At 41.0% G+C, this 20,083-nt stretch overlaps 3 protein-coding genes across 8 annotated transcripts in view; 2 read left to right on the forward strand and 1 right to left on the reverse strand.

The window, feature by feature from the left end:
* Positions 1–527, forward strand: part of LOC117990240 (voltage-dependent calcium channel subunit alpha-2/delta-3-like) — a 28,136-nt gene extending 27,609 nt beyond the window's left edge. For all 5 annotated transcript variants that reach the window (XM_034977703.2, XM_069504221.1, XM_069504222.1 and 2 more), the window contains one exon: positions 110–527. In XM_034977703.2, the coding sequence (XP_034833594.1) occupies positions 110–238 (129 nt within the window). In that variant the 3' untranslated portion in view covers positions 239–527. The remainder of the gene's footprint in view (positions 1–109) is intronic.
* LOC117990241 (uncharacterized) lies at positions 455–19,944 on the reverse strand. 2 transcript variants are annotated; one of them, XM_069504254.1, is made up of 12 exons: positions 19,698–19,944; positions 19,467–19,618; positions 19,066–19,286; positions 15,919–16,068; positions 15,719–15,824; positions 14,710–14,812; positions 14,506–14,626; positions 14,018–14,278; positions 13,202–13,316; positions 12,580–12,677; positions 11,927–12,052; positions 455–7,074 (listed from the first exon to the last, which is right to left on the reverse strand). In XM_069504254.1, exons 1-12 carry the CDS (start codon positions 19,741–19,743, stop codon positions 6,990–6,992), a joined length of 1,584 nt encoding a protein of 527 aa, XP_069360355.1. In that variant the 5' UTR covers positions 19,744–19,944; the 3' UTR covers positions 455–6,989. The 2 variants fall into 2 exon arrangements, with proteins under 2 accessions (XP_069360355.1, XP_069360356.1); XM_069504255.1 differs by having other exon boundaries at positions 11,927–12,062.
* On the forward strand, positions 7,165–8,523 carry LOC138403474 (uncharacterized). The gene has a single exon (XM_069504085.1). The coding sequence runs from the start codon at positions 7,221–7,223 to the stop codon at positions 8,373–8,375; it is 1,155 nt and encodes a 384-aa protein (XP_069360186.1). The 5' UTR covers positions 7,165–7,220; the 3' UTR covers positions 8,376–8,523.
* Positions 19,945–20,083: the final 139 nt, after the last annotated feature.

Here is a 20,083-nt window from a genome sequence, read left to right on the forward strand (position 1 = left end):
CTGCATGATGCAAGCTTCGTCAAAATCGGTTCAGCGGTAGAGCCGTGAAGAGATAACAGACATAGGTACACACTTTAGAATTAATATGGATGAAATGTGCTCTTTCCAGGAAGCAGGATACCGACAATGTGGGCCCTGGCTCCCAGACCCGGAAAATATAGCAAGCGACATTCGAGTATCAAAATTGCTTAGTATATTCATCGTCCTCATAAAAATATTGATCAATGTTAACTATTAAAAAGAATACTGCTGTATTTAAAGTGCTTGAACTAGTTAAAAAATTGAGATCTGATTTACATAAGGCAAGCGGGTACACTTGTAAGTTTTAGTTTACGACAATATTTATAGTTGTCAATTAATTACGTAAGCTACTTACATGAGTAAAACTTACAGGTATAACCGCGGCCGAAGTTATAGTGTGCCACACATAAGTTTCTAAATAAAACAATTATCATTCCAATTTATTCGTTTTATTTTAATATAATTATTTGGTTCGGAAACGTATTTAATACTTATCGTGATATATTTAACAGATCACAATGTTGTCACCTTTACATTTCCTTTCGAATTATACTTACTTCTTAATTAGTAAGACATACTGTTTCCCAATCATGTTGTACACAAAACTTAAGTGGACATAATAGGTATATTTAGCTGCATCGAACGTATTATCATCATCATGATCAACCCATCGCCGGCTCACTACAGAGCACGGGTCTCCTCTCAGAGTGAGAAGGGTTTTGGCCATAATCTACCACGCTGGCCATGTGCGGATTGGTAGACTTCGCACACCTTTGAGAACATTATCGAGAACTCTCAGGCGCGCAGGTTTCCTCACGATTTTCCTTCACCGTTAAAGCAAGTGATATTTAATTACTTAAAACGCACATAACACCGAAAAGTTAAAGGTGCCCTGGATCGAACCCCCGACCTCCGATGTGAAGGCGGACGTTCTAACCATAAGGCTATCACAGCTTACGTACGTATAGTACGCGCAAAATAAGTAGTACAACCTGAACACGAGGCGTTTGACTGCGCAAAGTACAATTACTACGGAACCCTAAAAACAGACCTCAGCCGGGCTTTCGCACATCTTCTATCCGATTGAGTAGAAACTTTGTACAGTTAAATTGGACTTGCGAGAAGCTTCTCTGACATAGTATTATCAACATAGTTACGCGAGTCGAGTCGCATTACAACGCATGCCGGCGATTAGTTAGTACACAAAGAAATTAATTTTATGTACAACAGGATTGGGGCTTTAACGTTACAATAATACCAACAATTTGAAAATTAATACCACTATTAGATCTACCAATAAAATTGCTTTGGAATGCTTTCAATATTTTGATGGGTAAAACTACTAATATCTTAATATGGTTTTCACATTAACATAAAATTAAGTAACGAAACCCTTAAAATAAGAAATAGTGTCTGACTGAAGGTCGATTTCCGGTTCCGGTTTAATAATCCTAAGAAATTCAGTTCAATATTGTCTCAAAATTAATAAAATAATGGTTTTTAGGGTTCCGTACCTCAAAAGGAATAAAGGTACCCTTATAGGATCACCTCGTTGTCTGTCTGTCTGTCTGTCGTGTCTGTCAAGATACCTAAATAGATACCTAAGTAGAGTAGTTCTCGTTGACCTAGAATTATGAAATTTGGTAGATAGCACATGTAAGGGGGAAAAATCTGAAAACTGTAATTTGTGGTAACATCATTGAAAAAATTTAAATGTGTTCATGAATAAATAATTAGTATTTTCAACTTTCAAAATAAGAATAATATACTATGAGGGGTTTCATACGAAAGGGCTTTACCCGTACATTCTAACAGATTTGTATTTATTTTTATGCATAATAGTTTTTGATTTATCATGCAAAATGTCGAAAAGATACGACTGTAGTACGGAACCCTCAGTGCGCGAGTCTGACTCGCACTTGGCCGGGTTTTTTTAAGTTCATATCGACTTTTGTCTTGTTGAATCCCTCTAGTGAGACTTTCGCGGGCCCGTCGAGTGCGTCACCTTTTCCTTGCACTCTCGGGCATTGGTAACAGTTCGTTCAACTTCGGCGCTTTGTGGAAACCACGTAGAAATCTTTGGCTTCGGCCCAAACTTCAGCCCATTTCGGCTGAAGCCGAAAGTTCGGTCCGACACTGATAATAATAAAGGTCCTTTATAAGATTACTAAAGATTACTTCCCTGTACCTTTAAAAGTACGGGAAGTAATCTGAAACAAAATTCATAAAACAAAGTGCATTTTTTGTGAAACCACTCAATGAATTATTTACAAAAAAATAATGTCCATCCTGCCATTAAAATTAGATATCGCACAACATTAAAAAAAAAACAATAAAATAATGTATCGCTTTTCAACATATAGGTAAATAAATATATTTTTTCTAAATAAAATAAATTATTAGATGAGAGAAAAAATGTATTACACATTATAATAAACAGGTGATTATACCTATTTATCATATCGTTTTATTACTTGAAAGTAAAGACACTTGAAAAATTAAGATGGCAATATTGTATCTCAGTTTCGATATCAACGATTGAAACTCAAAATCGCCAAAAACTGAGATACAGTGTTATACTTTGCGGGAGTCGAAATATGGAATTGGTCTGACTTTTTTTATTATTAGATTCTAGCTGCCCCGGCGAACTTCGTACCGCCTACCAGTCGATTCTTTTTCAGACAATTTTTTAAATTTTTCTCCGTAAGAACCATCCTCGTAGGTACTTCAAGGAATATTATAAAAAAGAATTAGCGAAATCGGTTCAGCTCGAGATTTGCGATCAGCAATACATTCAGCGATTCATTTTTATATATAGAGACTATTATTAAGTTATTTAATAATTAAAGCAGTGTAAGTACAGATAACACTACACCAATGTTGTAAATGTTAAAGTTAATGAACCACAAAAACGATCAGAAAGAACTCACTTACTACTAACGATTCCTTATCTAAAATTTTATTCAAAAATAGATTAGAACTTTCGTATTGTAGCTACTAATTTATTTCTAATGTCCGAATTATTAACCTTTATTCAAATTAAAAATGGAATGTAAATATTTCGTGTTACACTTGTATTTAATGCAAAGGTGTTCTCTAATCAATTGCATTCAGTAATTTTAAACTTCAATATATTATGTACTAACTTTCAATTAAATTCTTGGTGAATTTCGAACATTAACCCTTGTTCGTGTAATCCTTCGAAGGGTATATGAAATAACATGGATAACTATTAAATATTAAAATATTATCTGTTCGTCTCAACATAGCGTCATCGTCCGATATTTTCCCTTCAAAAATAGTTTTATAACATTTTATTTATTATTCACCTGTTTAAGTATTAATCACTTAATTATTACTTACTAGCTCTTCAATGTGGCTCGATCATAACTATTGGACTAAGAGTTAGTGATCCCCAAATTCACACGTTTAAGGGTGCCTTTTCACTAAAACGGAGCGTTTTTCATTATTGAGAGATGACGTGATAATTATTTTATCACATCATCTCTTGATAATCTGATTGGTCGAAAACACACATCTTTACTTTGGTGGAAACGCACCTTAGGCAATAGATATTGGAAAATAATTCTATTAAAACTGATAGGTAGTACTATACTTTTATAACAAATTTTATTGTATACTAGCGACCGACTGTGGATTTGCTCAGCGACAATTCCTGTATATACCCTACACCGTTGAAATTCGAAAACTTCGCCTGTATTCAAAAACTGTGTAATATTTCTGTTTTCTAGTTCACGGGATTGGGGGTGGGCGTTGATGAGAGTTATTCAGTAATTCAGGTCTTTTCCTTTTATATATTTAGATAAATTCAATAATAAAGATACTAAGTATAGTCAAATTTAATCCGTAATAAATGAGATGCCTAGTTTACCCGACTTCACCAGGTCATGCGCGTGTGTTGTGGTCAATCGATCAATCAGATTTTGAGAGAATAGGAGATAAAATTATTACGCTATTCTTCAATAAAATCATGAGGTCTGAATAACAGTTACAGTTTGACGATGGGAATCACCTCTGATTGGCCGATACACTATTTATTGGCTGAAGTCATTGTTGCAAAAGAATCATAAATTCATCCAATCACAACAATTGAGATCGTAGCAACGATTAATACAGCTTTCCCGTAATCGACCAGCTGATTGGTCTGCTTAACTCATATCCGCGCCGTTTCCGTGGAAAGGCAACCTTAACTCATACATTTTCTGTTTCTAGCTCCGAGTACACAAGGCAAAGGTCGCAGAATCTGCTAATGCGAATATGGAGCTCACTAATTTTCCTCTACTATTTAAATAGAAAAGATTTAAATTGTCGAATGTCTACCTAGCTACGACATGTAAAAACGTGAATTCGTTCGCGACATCCTCGTTTTTTCCTTGTATTCATTTTCCAATTTGGCACCATTATATCCTATTTTAACACTAAACACAGCTACTTATTAAATTCTTAGAACACTGGGTTTAATGTAGAAAAATAAATTTGTGAACTAACCTGCACTACGGGAATTTTTGGTTAACTATTCATATACCTATTAATTTTTTTTTGCCACAGGTAAAATGTTTCGGGGCGCACTTGTAAGACAGGAGACCTAGAAGACTGAGAACTGGTTAACACTATATAAATACTTAATTTCTATCGTCTTGGTTGGTTGTTGCTTTTTAATCCATTCTGGATGGTTCCAATCCACGCCGTGCGATTTCAAAACATACCTCACTTCTTTTTAAAGTCTATAGTAAAACTTACATTTTAGCGATATTTAAAGGAATTCTTCTAAACTAGCCACAATTGAAAACTTTGGAACGCTAACAAGTTTTCAGTAAATACCCCCATTTACCGATAAATCTTATAGATTACTAACAGAAAGTAAAAATAAACGCAGAATTTGTAAATCATCTTAAAAACAAAAGAATGAATTCTTTGGTAAAATTATGTAAAAACTTAATAGGTAGTGTAAAAAAATCATATAAAATTAGAACACACTATGTGCAAAAATAAATAATAATAATTTGTGTAAATAAATAATAAATTATGTGGGAATGTCATCTCTTATACTAACCCTTATACATAACAATAGTTTCCACATCTAACGAAAAGTTCACATATCAAAAAAATAGGGAAGACATGATGACACATAAAATTATAGTTTTTACTAACTTAAATTACAAAGAGCGGGTGTAAAGGCAAATACAGACTCAGCCCTCGTACGCAACGTCGTTTGACAACTGAATTCTGAATACTTTATTTTATAGCCTGGTCAAGTTAGCTCAAAAAATAGAGGTAAGGTTTACAATAATAAACTTTTAAAACTTTTGAATCTCTGTATGTCAGAAATGGTGATTCTTAGGGAAAAATGTACAAGAACATTTTTTATAGATAATTGCATGATCTTTATTTTTTGTCTGTATTTTATGATAAAATTTATTGTTTAGCTGAAAAATGCAAAAAAAACAACTTTGACCTTGAATTTTTTTTTTGCAAATATGGGATCGATGGGGAATTTCACATTTCATTTATAAAGGTGTTCCCAACATTTGTACCAGTTAATAGCTCTAGGCGAATTATTGTAACCTTGAATGTCTATTTTGACCGGACTATTATATGAGAACATGGATTAGCAACAAGCTTATCAATCAAACAATTTCACACGTCCCACGCGACGTACACATCGCTATGTTTAGTGACATTTAACATCTCACCATCAACGTTGATAGAATTCGAGTGTCGAAATACAAAAACGTCAAAGTAAAATGGACCTAAGCTGTCTCGATTTAAAGTCAAAAATGAAATACCACCGATTTTAATTTCAAATGTTACTGCACGGAGAGTTGGCTTTTTGACCGAACTTGAGGTTTAAAATGAGGAATTTAAAGTCCATTTCGCTTTAACACGCAAACTGTTTTTTTTTTTCAAACTGTGGAAGCAACTCCCATCGGTGATGTTCCCGATTACAACATGGGGTTATTCAAGGGGCGGACCAAGAAATTCTTAAAAGGTCGGCAACGCATCGGCAGTTCCTCTGGTGCTGCAAATGTTCATGGGAGGCGGTGATCACTTAAGATCAGGTGACCCGCCTGCTCGTTTGCTCGCTATCTCTATTTTAAAAAAACGCTTTAACAAGTTTTTTGCCGCTCGAATTCTATCAACGTTTATGAGATGTAAAATCTCATAGTATACATACAGATCGACGTAGGAAAGTGGAGGGGATATTCATACCTATTCCACGTAAACGGCGGACACAAAACGTCTGTCGCATACGTGGGTAAAGTATGTACCTACAGGCTACAGTACCCGGCAGGAAATATTGTACATCCAACTTTAAAGACGTAACGATTTCATAGACCGTTGTCTCTGTCGGTATGACCGACAAAACGTCACATTGGTATGACGCTCTACGAAGCCGAAATATCTTTCTATACAACTGTATATGTGCAATATTTCCTGCCGGCTATTGTACACCAATGTTGTATCGCATACGTTGCGTTTAAGGTACAATCTGTCATTACCACTGACTTTAGTATACAAACATGACTACCAATATAAGAAAAGTTTATCAAAAAACGTCCGAACGGCGTTGTGATAGTAATCAATAACTTTAACATTGAAATTAAGACATTAATGTAATGGTAATAGTGAATTGGAAATAAAAAAATACATCACTGGACTGTGGTTTACTCCGGCGCTTCTTCTGCTTAAGGCCTTCTGGCTTTTATGATCAAGTGTTAGAGTCGCCGGGATTACCAACCCCTTCGGTAGGTTCTGGTGTTGTGTGGCACAACTTTCAACTTTTCTTGTGCAGTAAGGTACAATTTCAATTATACAGACTTGAACAAAAAAATGCCCTGTAGTGGCGTGAGCCCTATATTTTGCCTCGAACACTTTAGGCGTGATTGATTGTCTGGTTGGTATAGTAAGTCAATGGTCAAAAAAAATTATATCAAAGTGGTTATGTCTCATTCCTCCTCAGACTCGCTGTCGGAGTCAGGGATGGTGTTGAACCAGTTCTCCCAGTTCGATGGATTGTCCAATGTGTTACGTCTACAAACAAAACACATAACATTACATTTGGAGTCTAACTTATTGGCAGCTGAGAAGTTAGTCGCAAGTCGCGTCGCAACGACATAGCGCTCGCGCGCGGATGTGCGGAGGTGTTTTTTTGATCGCGAGTTAAAAACAAATGTAAAATGGTTATTAAATGTCATGGGTGTAATGTGGCGATATATGATTTATCGTTTATGGAATGTGCACATGAAAGCTGCAAAAAGATATACCATCTGAAGTGTTTGCTGCTGACGGATAAGCAGTATGAGGAATATACTGAGGAGTTTAAAGCCAATTGGAGCTGCCCCGAGTGTACGAGAGATGCTCCAAAAGGCAACAACTCGGATACACCAGTCCGAGGTGCTGTAATGAATAAAACGTTTACTCCGAGTGCCTGCTATGTCACCAAAGAGCGTGGTAACCGAATTGTGCTGGACGATTCGAGGATTGGGATGGAAGAAAAGCTGCTTGAGGAGCTGAAAGATTTTCGCTGGGAAATGAAGTCACGCCTTGAAAAGCAGTCGAAGGAATATGCACAGCTTTTAGACCGATTTAATAGAACGGAATCGGAATTACAAGAAATGAAACAGTCTATGAAGTTAGTATTAGAAAAGGTCAGCAAGGTAGACTTACTAGAATCTAAACTTAAAGTTTTATTAGCTAGGAATGAATTTCTGGAAAATGCTCTGCACAGTGAGAAGAAGAAAGAAGTAAGAAGTGGTGAACCTGAGGTAGGCCAATCCAATAAACTACCGGTGCAATCATTTGTGGATGCCGTTAAACAAAACCAAAATAAGGTAGTTTTAAAAAAGTGCGAGGTGCAAAGGTGTGAGGCCATGAAACCAGCGGAAGCAAAAATAATAATTGTGGAGGAGAAAGGGTGTCAGGTAATAGAGGAAAAGACAACTACAGGAAAGGAAGGGAACTGGACAGAAGTAAAAAGTAAAAGGAATAGATATCCTACTCAGGAAGTAAAGCGCGGAGGAAGTGCACAGGCAATTATAGAAGGGACCGAAAAGAAAAAATATTTACATGTTTGGCGACTTAGAAAAGACACTACAGTAGAAAAACTAGAACAGTTTGTCCAAGAGGCAATGAAGGAGGAGGTACCTGTCAAGATAGAAAAAATCAAACATAAAACTGAGAGGGATTACTCGTCGTTCATCATAGGAGTGCCAGAAAGTAAATATGACATACTGTGCCAATCTGAAGTATGGCCGGTTAATGTTGAGTTTTGTGAATGGGTGTGGTTTCGGAGAGCAGCAAGTCGCTCCACCCGTTCACAGGACGCTCAATAAATCGGTAGATATTTACTACCAAAACGTACGGGGACTCCGGACAAAGCTGAGCGAATTTTACGCGGGCGTGGCATCGTCGCATGCAGACTTGTTCGCAGTCACAGAAACTGGGTGCAATGAATCCATTTATGATGCGGAGATAATTCCGCCAGGGTATACAATTATCCGATGCGACCGAGCGGACGGACGCAAACAAGGAGGCGCGTTTCTCGTGGCCACACCGCGGCTAGAACTACGACGAGTGCAGTGTGACGTAAACATCGATGCGCATACATTTGAACTGGTTTCTGCGACAGTGTACGAGCGCGGCCGGTTTTTGTTCCTGCTATGTGTTCTGTACATACCGCCTAATAGCCGCGAGAATGAATATATGTTACTGTTTAGGATTATTGAGCAATTTTGTGATCGGTATAGCGAGGTAGTAATAGTAGGTGATTTTAATTTATATTCGTGTTCCTTAGATGTAAATAATTATTTTGAATATTTTCTAACGTATTGTGAATTCACTCAGTATAACACAGTAGTCAATTGTAATAACAGATGTTTGGACCTTGTGCTGAGCGGGTTCTCGGCTGACTGCGGGGTGGAAGTGAGCGCGGCCACGGAGCCGCTGGTGCCGGTTGATGTGCACCACCCGCCGCTGGACATCACGGTAACACTGCGTTCAAACCGGCATCGACACTCTGATGCGGTATCATCGGATGCAAGCCTTAGTACGCCTACGAGTTGGAATTTTTATAAGGCTGATTTTATATTATTGTACTCGGCAATAACGGCCGTAGATTGGACCCAAATGTATAGTTTAAATCTAAATGAAAGTTTAAATTATTTTTATAGCATTCTTACGTCAATTATAGATGGCTGCGTTCCGAAAAAAAAGCGAAGTCCTGTATCCTCGAGGTACAATTACCCCGAATGGTACACGGTCGAAATAATTCGCAACATAAAACTGAAAGCGAATCTTCACCGACGGTATAAAGTGAGTGGACTTAAAGCAGATTACGATGCGTTCGCTAAGTGTAGGGCAAAAGTTAAGATCATGATAGAACTCGCTCATGAGAACTATCGTCTCCGGGTTCAGAATTACCTCCACAAGGATCCAAAATCGTTCTGGAATTATACTAAATCAAAAAGGAGTAATAGGAGTGTTCAAAAAATTCTAAAGAACGGGGAGGTATTGACTGATCAGCAATGTGCTACAGAGTTCGCTGATTTTTTTCATTCTGTCTATCGTTCACACCGAGCGGAGTTGGACGTTAGCGCAGCCATCGCAGCAGCAGGAGGGCAGAATGGGGCGGCGCGGGTACATGTGGGAAGCCTGACTTTGGACGAGGTGAGGCAGGCACTTAAAAAACTCAAGCCGAAGAAGTCAGCGGGACCGGATGGTATACCGCCTTACCTGTTCAGAGATTGTCGATTCGTCCTGGCTGAGCCGTTATTATACATATACAATCAGTGTCTCGAGGCAGCGGTGTTTCCCGAAAGGTGGAAAGTGACTAGAGTCGTCCCGGTACCCAAAGGCGGGTCTGCAACTCAGGTAGAAGGGTACAGACCGGTGGCTGTGCTGTCAACTCCAGCAAAGGTGTTGGAATCAGCGTTGCATGAAAGTATTTACACCCAAGTAAGGTCGCAACTCTCTGACAATCAACACGGATTCAGACCAGCGAGAAGCACAACCAGCAACCTTCTCTGCTATATGTCTCAGATCGTTCCAGCAGTTGACAGTGGAAGGCAGGCAGATGCCGCATACTTTGATTTCCGGAAAGCCTTCGATTTGGTGGAAAATGACGTTCTGCTAAGAAAGTTGGCGGCGATTGGTTTCACTCCGCATTTACTTAAATTTTTTGCGAGTTACATGGGTGACAGGATGCAATATGTGGAATATGGGGGTTATAGATCAGAATCGTACTACACAAGGTCTGGGGTGAGTCAGGGCAGTAACCTAGGACCCCTGCAATTTATTTTGATGATTAACGACCTGCCACAAGTCGTCAAGGACGCTAAGTGTTTGTTGTTCGCGGACGATCTCAAGCTATCTCTGGATATACGCGACACGAGTGACTGTGTGAGGCTGCAACAGGATATAGACAGAGTAGTCAAATGGAGCAAGGACAACATTTTGGACTTTAATCACTCAAAATGTGCAGTGATCACCTTTTCTAAGGCGCACTCCCCTGTCCATTACGAGTATAAGGTTGACGGGGTGCCAATGCTTCGAGTATCCGAAGTTAGGGACTTAGGGGTTAATTTGAATAAGGAGCTTACGTTTCGTACGCATATTGTGAAATGCTGCAAGAAAGCTTATAGAAATTTAGGTTTCTTACTTCGTACCGTCGGTGGCTTTACCAACATGAACGCTGTGGTCGCACTGTATAATGCGTTAGTTAGGAGTCAGTTGGAAGGGAACGCAGTCATTTGGTCTCCGCATGAGACTAAATATAGACTCATGTTGGAGCGGGTGCAAAACAAATTTGCTAGGTTCCTCTACCTGAAGCTGTATGGGGTATACCCGTTCTACCCCTTAATGTATCCTACGTTATTTGTTTTAGGTATGGTCGGGTACAATGAGCTGAGAGTTAGGCGGGAACTAGCACTTGTTACATATATTTTTAAAGTAATAAGAGGGGCGCTGCATAGCCCGGATGTTTTAGGGCAAGTCAGGTTTCTAGTCCCGGATGGATACGTGGGTCGGAGACGCAGGCCGCCGCTGCTGTGGGTACCGGTGGGGCGCACCAGCCTGCTCAGCAAGGCGCCGCTGACGCGCGCGCTTCGCACCCTTAACGTCATAGCGGGGAAAACTGACCTGTTTTGTTGTGCTCTGAGTGAATTCACAAGAGTTGCATTGGGGACTATCTGCTACGATAGTGGGGGTTTAATATAAGTTTTTTTTAATTTTTAGTTTAATATATTAATTAGATTTAGATAATATTTAAGGCTTAATCTAGTGCATTAGGACCATTTCCTGTAATGCTAGATTTAAAGAGTTGAATAAATAAATAAAAAATAAAAATAAAAAAAATATCATTGGGTCACTTTCCACCAATGTCTTTTCGTACTGTACTGCGTGCAGGCCCACTCTTATATCCTATTTTTCAACCTCCCTGGCACAGTGGTGAGCGCTGTGGTCTTATAAGTGGGAGGTCCCGGGCGCGATTCCCAACAGGGGCAATTTGGGAATTTATAATTTCTAAATTGTCTCTAGGTCAGGCTAGTGGAAGGCTACCAGCCCACCGACAAATGCCGTGTCGCCAAGCGATTTAGCGTTCAGCACGTTCCCCGTTATGCTCACCCCCGCCGCCCGCAATAGTCATGTCATCCATTCAAGTTTTCTGATTTTTTGCATGGGTCTGCAAGTTGGTTTTGCAAGTTTTCTGATAGTAGAAACTAGACTAAAGGAGACTAGGCGCTGGGCCACGTGCGACGGCCCGCGGCGACACGGGTCTGCCGCGGCCGGCTCTGTCGGCCAAGTCGCGTCGCTGCCGTCCCAGTGTGAATTGGAACTGTAAGATTGATCGAAGGGGCGAAGCGTACATGGGGCTCTTCATACATACCCGTGCCTGGTGACGGGCTGTGGCAGCGTCGCAGTGGCGGGGGGCGGCACGGGCGGCGGCGGCGCGCGGCGCTGTAGGGTCTGAGTGCCGCCCCAGCCCTCCGCGCCGTCGCCGGCCTCCTCCCAGCTGCAACACGCTTTATATTTACATGGGGGATAGAAAATACCCCGCCGGATAAAAGATGCCCTAAGGCCTCATTCAGGGAGACGCAGGGAGTTATAGTGGGGACGCCTCCCACACCCGCACAGTCCCCGCGCAAAGCTGGTGCGGGCGAGGCGGGTGTGCAAAGCGTCCCCCCGCCTCATAACCCGATTGTCATCTCGACCAACTATACTTAGTAGTTATGTATGTATTACTGAAATAGTTAATTATATTATATAATATTATACTTCATTTTTCTGTATTGCGTGTAAGTACTATCCAACACACCTAGTTTCTCCTTTCACCAAAGGTTGCCTGGAAGAGATTGCTGTGAGCAATAAGGCCGCCTTTGCATACAATAATTTTGTTAGTTTAAGTTTCTGTAATAGTTATGTAATATTTTTTGTGTGCAATAAAGTATTTCTATCTATCTATCTATCTATATTAGTTCATGAAGAAGCGGGTGGCGATACCCGTGACACACGTGCGGCTATGTGCGATGGTGTCCTTACCCCGGGTTGGCGGCGGAGTGGCAGTTCTCGCACTCGCTGCGGTAGTCGTCCGCGTCCTCGGCACGCGCGCTGCCCGTGTAGCTGCACACGCAGGACGGCTGCACAACAAACATTGCAACTGTTACCGTTCTTTGTTGGGCAGGCGAAACCAGCGGCTGAGAGTAAGTGAGCCAGCGCAACACCTAAACTCACACTACGGTCGCGGTTCCAATGAAGCAGGACGCGAACGGCGATCAGCGTGCGTCCGTGCGATCGAATATACTGGTATCTATTAAATGTCCTGATTACCGATCCCTCGATCATGCAATGCAACCAAATTGGTCTATTAGCAGTTTTATCGCGAGATGAAATCGCATCGAATCATTGCGCGAGCGGTGGGCAACAAGAACGGCGCCTTAGAATCAAAACATTTGTAACTTTAAAATAGGACACTAGCTTTAGACTTTTCAATAAACTAAGTAACTGCTTAACAGTGTATAAATAATTAAATAGTAGGCCACATAAAAAGCTGTGAGAACAAGCTGTGTGAAACACACTGATTCGATGAGTGAATCATAACATGCGTTTCCCGAGTGTATTGCAGAATATCCTTATATAAACAGCCAACTAATCATATTGTTACCTTATCGACGGTGAGGGGCAGCGTGGGGTGGTTAGCCTCGGGCTGCGGTTTGGGCTTCGCGTCCTGCTCTTCGCTGTGAGCGCGCGCGCGACCCCCTACCGACCGCAACGACAACCTGCACCAATATTTCAAGATAAAACTACTCAGACCGAGCATTAAACAAAGTGTTCTAAGTTCTAACAGAATTTTTAAAAACTATCGATTTTAGTTTTTGATAATTCCTGAGGACAAAGTCCCGGCAAACCTAGTATTCAATATTTCGTCGTGATTAGATACTAAGAACGAAGTTTATGATATGTTTTGGGTAGAACTAACGCTAAGTTACGGTTCCGGCACTGAACTATAAGTGTCAGACACGATACCCAGTACCGCAATGCACTGTGGCCAGTGCTCGCGTGGTCTCTTTCTACCGCCCACTTTTACAAGGCTCGGGACAGGTATGCCCATATAGATTAACAGTAACGTGGAAGTAAACACTCACACGTGGTCATTTTCAGTGGTGGAGCGGTGGAGACTGGATGAGATGTTTATGTTGCGGCTGGTACTCGCGCGGCCGACTGACTTCTTCCAAACATTTATTCAAGTTTTTTGACGCATAGAATACGGGTTTACAGCGTACACGTCGTCAGTCTCCTGTCGATGCGGTGGAGGTGGCAGCGGAAGCGATGTTGCGCGGTAAGCTGCGGCCGGTGCTGGCGCAGTCGCTGCGGTCGACGAGCCGGTAGAAAGAGCGGTGCAGATCGCGCAGTCCATTAACTTCTACACACTTTCCAACTTTCTTGACCTGCAATATAAGGATTTACAGTATTTGCTCACACGTCGTCAGTCTCCTGGCGATGCGGCTCCGGCGGCGCGCCGGCGGTGGCGGCGGTGGAGGCAATGTTGAGGTTGCGCGGCACGCTGCGGCCGGTGTTGGCGCGGTCGATACGGTCGATGCGGTCGGCGCGGTCGACGGGCCGGTGGAAGGAGCGCCGCACCTCACCCTGCAGCGAGCGGTCGGCGCGCGTGAAGCCCAGCCCCATCGCCTCTAGTGTCGATGTGTCCACCGCGGTCGAGATGCGCGGGATCGTTCTGTGTCTGGACACAAAATACACATTCTTTACACTGTTGACATGTAGAACAAACTTAAGTTTCCAAGTGGGCAGGGACCACTTCACTTGCCGTTCCAGAACCGACTCTTTCGAAGTCCTCCAGGCTCCAATATAAATTTTTTTATTGGACTGGAACACGTTTTACTTTTTTTTATGACAAAATAATACGACCTAGAGTATAGCACCTCTAGGTCATATTAGTAGCATACATACAGCGCGGTGTGCGTAGCGTAGAAGCCAGGCACGTTGTGCGGGCGCTCGTGGTCGTCGCGCGGCACGCTCAGCCGCGCGCTGATGGCGCCCAGAGACCCCGTCAGCCGCGCGCCGCCCCCCACTGAACATGACAAGACTAAGTTTACATATGACGGATAAAAATAGACATTATCTTATAATGTACATAATGAGTAAAAAACTTACTAGTAGGAGCCAAGGGATGCGGCATGACGACCGTCTCGCGCACCTCGGTCGGGTGTACCGGCTGCAGCAATGGCGCGTTGTAGCAATTCTGAGTGTTCGCGATCTGCCAACACAAATGATTGCTCCCATTTGAAATTATTTCAAAGACTATATTACAGTAGGGTAGGGCGAGGCTAGTTGACCAATTTTTCACTCGATCAGTCAGAGCTTCTCAACGATAAGTCCAAATTGCTTGTTATGATACTATGGGTATGTTATTTATCCCTTTCGAAAGGTGTCCCTAGTAATTCATTTCTAACAAATCGCATTTAAGAGCTACAGACAGCCGTTTGAGTCAAGGAAGTCAGAGAATTAGAAGTAGAGGAAGTCAGGAACGTACTCCATAGGTGAGGTAAGATGAGCAAAGTTATGGGGCAAATTGAGCAGTCAGAAATTATAGCCAAACCATCCATGGTTTAAATATTTACTAGACATAAAATAAAATTTCTACTTGACAATCAACAATTTCGATAGTGAAACCCATGTCAGTGACCAACTTTAGAGGTCCGAATTTGACCTTTTCGGTTTTGTGTACTTGAGAGCAACTTACGCCCTCGGTCCCAGTTGTTATCACTGACATCTGTTAATAACTATGAAACCTAAGAGAAATCTAATTCTTTTAAATACTCATAGATGAATTTCTCTTAGATTAGTTGTAAGAGGAAGAATCTGGGAACCCACCGCATTATTATCTCAAGAAAACTACCTCTTACCATGTGATTAATGGTAAGAGGTCATGCCCCTCAGCAATGAGGAATACAGAGAGAGATCTATAGCACAGTTCACGACAGTTATGAAACTGGTAGGCGTCAAATGTTACCTACAGTTGACGCTGGGTAGGCTGTGAAACGTCTAGGTATCTTTGATTTCTCGTCACCCGTCGCCTTATATTTGACAGACCGTCGATTCAGGATCAAACCGAGAGTTTCCTCACTCTAGTTCACTCAGTCTATAGTGTAAAGGTACTGACCTGAGCGAGTGGTCTGGGCAGGTTGACGTAGGCGTGCGAGGCGCACACGTCGTCGCGCGCCTCCGCCGCCGTGTACGTGCGGTGATACGCTGCGTCGCTGCCCACTCTGCCGGGAACGATAGTTTATTTATTTTTTAATTTAGAAATTCAGGTTGAGCCGCAATCATCACCCTGACCTAGCTCAGTCAGGATATACTAACCTGCCGGGCTCCTGGCGGCACTGCGCCATAGCCTCCTCGTAGGGCGGCGGCGCCTCGCCACGCGGCAGGTAGTTGCACGGCGGCTTCCACACGCCCAGCGCTGCCGTCTCGCAGCCGCCGCCCATGTAGCCCATACTGCCACTTATGTACCTACAAATATAGGATAACAATATGAAAAAATTGTGCCAAATAAATCTAACCACTCTTCAAACAAAACATCCGAGTCTATAGCCAAGTCACTATTACTAGCCTTGAGCTAGCTAAGCCTCAAGAAAATAAAAACAGGCCAAGTGCGCGCGCAGTGTAGGGTTCCGTAGTCCTCGAAAACACATGTAACTCCTTAATCTGTGAACCCTATTTAGATATAATAGTTTTCCTTCAAAATTGATTATATATACCTACTACTGCTGTGAATTTTTTCACGTCCCTATATACTACCATTTGGCTGATAGAGTAGGGGGACACTTGACTCTAATAAAATCGAAAAATGATGTTCCCACACCTACAGTATTTTTAAAAGACCTTTTCAACGATACCCCACACTATGGGGTAGACGAGAAAAAAAAAATTTCATCCCCACTTTTCATAGTGTAGCTCCCCTCAGTGTTGCCACATCTACGTCTTTTTACGTAGATCTACTAACTTTTGGCCTTTCCTGCAAACCTACGAACTTCAGTCCCAGAATCTACGTATTTTTTATCAAATTGTACAAAGTAATCGAATACTTAGCCTTTTGAGGCTGAATGGGTATAATTTGAATTTCCTTTTCATTCATGAATAAGGTTATTAAAAAAAGTTCCCTTTTTATACAGTTACAACAATATACATATGACTGTGTAAAATGGAACGTTCGCTTTGCAGAAATTGTCACTAGTGTCACTGTCAGAAATAAGTGCGACAAGATGGCGACAAGACTCTTTTGGCGCGTGGCGAAAATAAAGCCGCCATCTTTTGAAATTTATCACGGTGTGACCTTATGCAGTGTTGCTAAGTAAAAAATTTTTAAATTCACTGTTTTTGTTAAATATTAGAGCCATTCCATTTAAATAACATCATGATATATCCTAACCCTCTAACAAATAAACCTGGAATAGCGGTGGAATAGTTATACTCTGTTTTGTCTTTTGCCTTCAAATGACAAATTACTGATGACAGAAGAAAGACAAAACAGAGTATAACTATTCCACCGCTATTCCAGGTTTATTTGTTAGAGGGTAATAATATATTGTACAGCATAAATGTGTCTGCATCTTATAGCTATATTTAGCACCAGGTAACTAAATATAGCTAGTCCATGGCCTATAAATGGTTTTTATTATTCTTTCTCTATTTGGAAACAGGGACGGCTTTCTCAATTTCTTATTCAGTTAAAATTAAATAAAACTTACTCGACTTTCGACATTGACATTTTCAATATATTCCGTAAAATTGAGGAGATTTTATTTGCTGGCAGCCTTTGTTTTACAACTACACCCCCCTGTCAATGTCATTCAAGTGCCAAAAGAGCCTTGTATGCACAATGTCGTACTATCATAGAGATACTATGCATTTCGATTCAAAGTTCAAATTCAAACGGACTAACAACTTAATGAAAACAAACTAAAGAAACAGACTTTTCAATGAAACACTAACTGGCCTACTTTTTACAAAAATTAAATATAAAAAAACAGCGACCTTTGCAAGAATTTTTTAACAAATACGATGAGTTTCATTTTTTTTTTAATGGCGCGCGGCTGCACCAAACGGGCGCAATTTACTTCGCCAATGTCGTGTGGAATTAAAGAGACACGATACGAATGGTTGGTGATAGCTGGGAAGAAGACTATTCATTTATTTATCATTATTGATATTATGAGTTTCATTTGCGTGAGGCTGAAATTGATGAAAATGAATAAATTGTATAACAAAACACTACCTTACTCTCTTCATTTTACCCAGAAAAAAAGTACGTAGATCTACGAACTTTTCATCCGAAATTTTTACTAAATCTACGTCTTTTTCTAATGTGGTCTACGCCTTTTTCAAAATCCGAGTTGGCAACACTGGCTCCCCTACACATGTAGGGGAGCTACATAAATAAAAAAATATTTATCAAAATTTTATTTCACCACTTTGTTGGCGTGATTAATATTCATACCCATGCCAAATTATAGATTTCTAGCACTAATAGTCTCTGAGATTAACCGAGGACGGACGGACGGACGGACAGACAGACCGACGGCGAAACTATAAGGGTTCCTTGTTTACTACAGAACCCTAAAAATGAAAATAATGAGCGATTTGCTCAAAATATGATGATCATCTCACAATGACTTTTGATGTTCTATTTTATATATTACTAGCTGATGCCTGCGACTTCGTCCGCATGGGATTAAGTTTTATAAAAATCCTGTGGGAACTCTTTGATTTTCCGGGATAAAAGTAGCCTATGTCACTCTCCGGGCCTTTAAAAACACATGCAAAAATGTTAAGTTAAGTATAAGTTACTTCGCTACAATATTTTTCAAAAAAATTATACAACTTTTCACAAATAACCTTGCTAAATAGTGGCTTATCTACGGATTAAGATTATTATTCACACAAAGATTAAAAATATATCAGATTAAAAAGATTAAAAGTAAATCAGTTCAAAGGGTATTAATATTGAAATCAGTTGCCTATTTCCTTCCATTGTTTTAATTAGTTTTTTCCTGTTACAAGTTCCATTGATATAATGTAACTGTTTTAATTGAATAGGTTGTTAATATGATGAATTCAATTCAATAATTCTCTTATTGTATTACTCATTGCTGTGGATTATTACCTACAGTATGCGGCCAAAAGTGACAACATTGATCTTTGAGCACTGTCTCCGTCGTTGAAACCGACAAAACGTCATATAGGTACGATGTGACAGAGACAGCGCTCTACAAAGCTGAAATGTCACTCTAAAGACTGATGTACATTACTTTCGGCCGCATACTGTACAGCCGAGTGCTGAGATCCCCTACATTCTTTTGCCAAGTCTGAGACAGTTTACTCGTGGTAGGTACTGACATTTTCATCTAGTCAAACATTTAAAACCGAATGAACTAACCCACCTGGCAACACAGGGTCTCTCCTTTATACAATCTTCAGTACAATCTATTGTAGGACAAGGCAACATACCCAATACTGGTCAAACTCCGTTGGTCCTCCATGTGGGGTGGTCTACGTCTCTTCTGCTTCCTCACTCTATAGACAACAAGAGCCACAGTCAACAGGACTATGGCTGCCGCGCCTCCCGCTGCCACGCGCACATTGGCCTCAGTACCTTCTGCTGGCTTCACCACATCATCCAGGCAGATGAACTCACAGCATGTGGTTCCCACGCGGAATGACCGGCAATCCTGTAGAAAACCAGAGTAAGCTATTCATGTACTAGACTATACACTAGTCTATCTACGTACTATGTTGTGTATAAATAAATATAACTTTGTCTCCGTTTTCCAAGAGAACTATAATGGAATTGCTTGATTTCATTCACTGCTTGGGTTGAATTCGATATCGTTTGGTTGTCAGTACCATACCTGAGGAGGAGAGCACAGTACCGCCTTGCATACTTTCGGCAGACCATTGTCACACACGCAGAGGGTGCAGGTATCCGGGCCGGGTACATAGTGCAGCCCGTTTGATATGAGCCTGCCGCGCAAATCTGTGCACTCACCCTGGGCTGCTACACCTGAAAAGGTCACCACACCACACGTTTACACTCATAATAATTGTATAGTTTGCTGCCAGAGTTTAATATTTCCACTTACTGTAAAAGTGAAAGACCGACAAACACAGCACTGCTTTACAAAACATTTTAGATTTGCACACAAAACATCAATCCCAACACCAAGTCCACATTTTTAAGGCCTTAGGACTTTTGTCCTATTTATTTTAAATCGATAGTCGTTCGCTGACCGTGAGAAACCTTTGCAAAAGATAGGGACAGACAGAAAATTGATCATGCGTCTTAGGCCTCGTCCAAATACGTTTTCGTACTGTCGTACGAGTCCTACGAGTTTGCGCTTGCCCTGCCTGTCGCCGTCTTCACATTGACATTGATTAATGACTGACGTCTGACACCGATAAAAGATTTTTGCAAAACTCTGCAAAATGCAAAATCTCAACAACAGACAGCTGCTGTGGTCAGCTCTAC

Source organism: Maniola hyperantus, chromosome 17 (genome assembly GCF_902806685.2).
Source record: "Maniola hyperantus chromosome 17, iAphHyp1.2, whole genome shotgun sequence".
Lineage (NCBI taxonomy): Eukaryota > Metazoa > Arthropoda > Insecta > Lepidoptera > Nymphalidae > Maniola > Maniola hyperantus.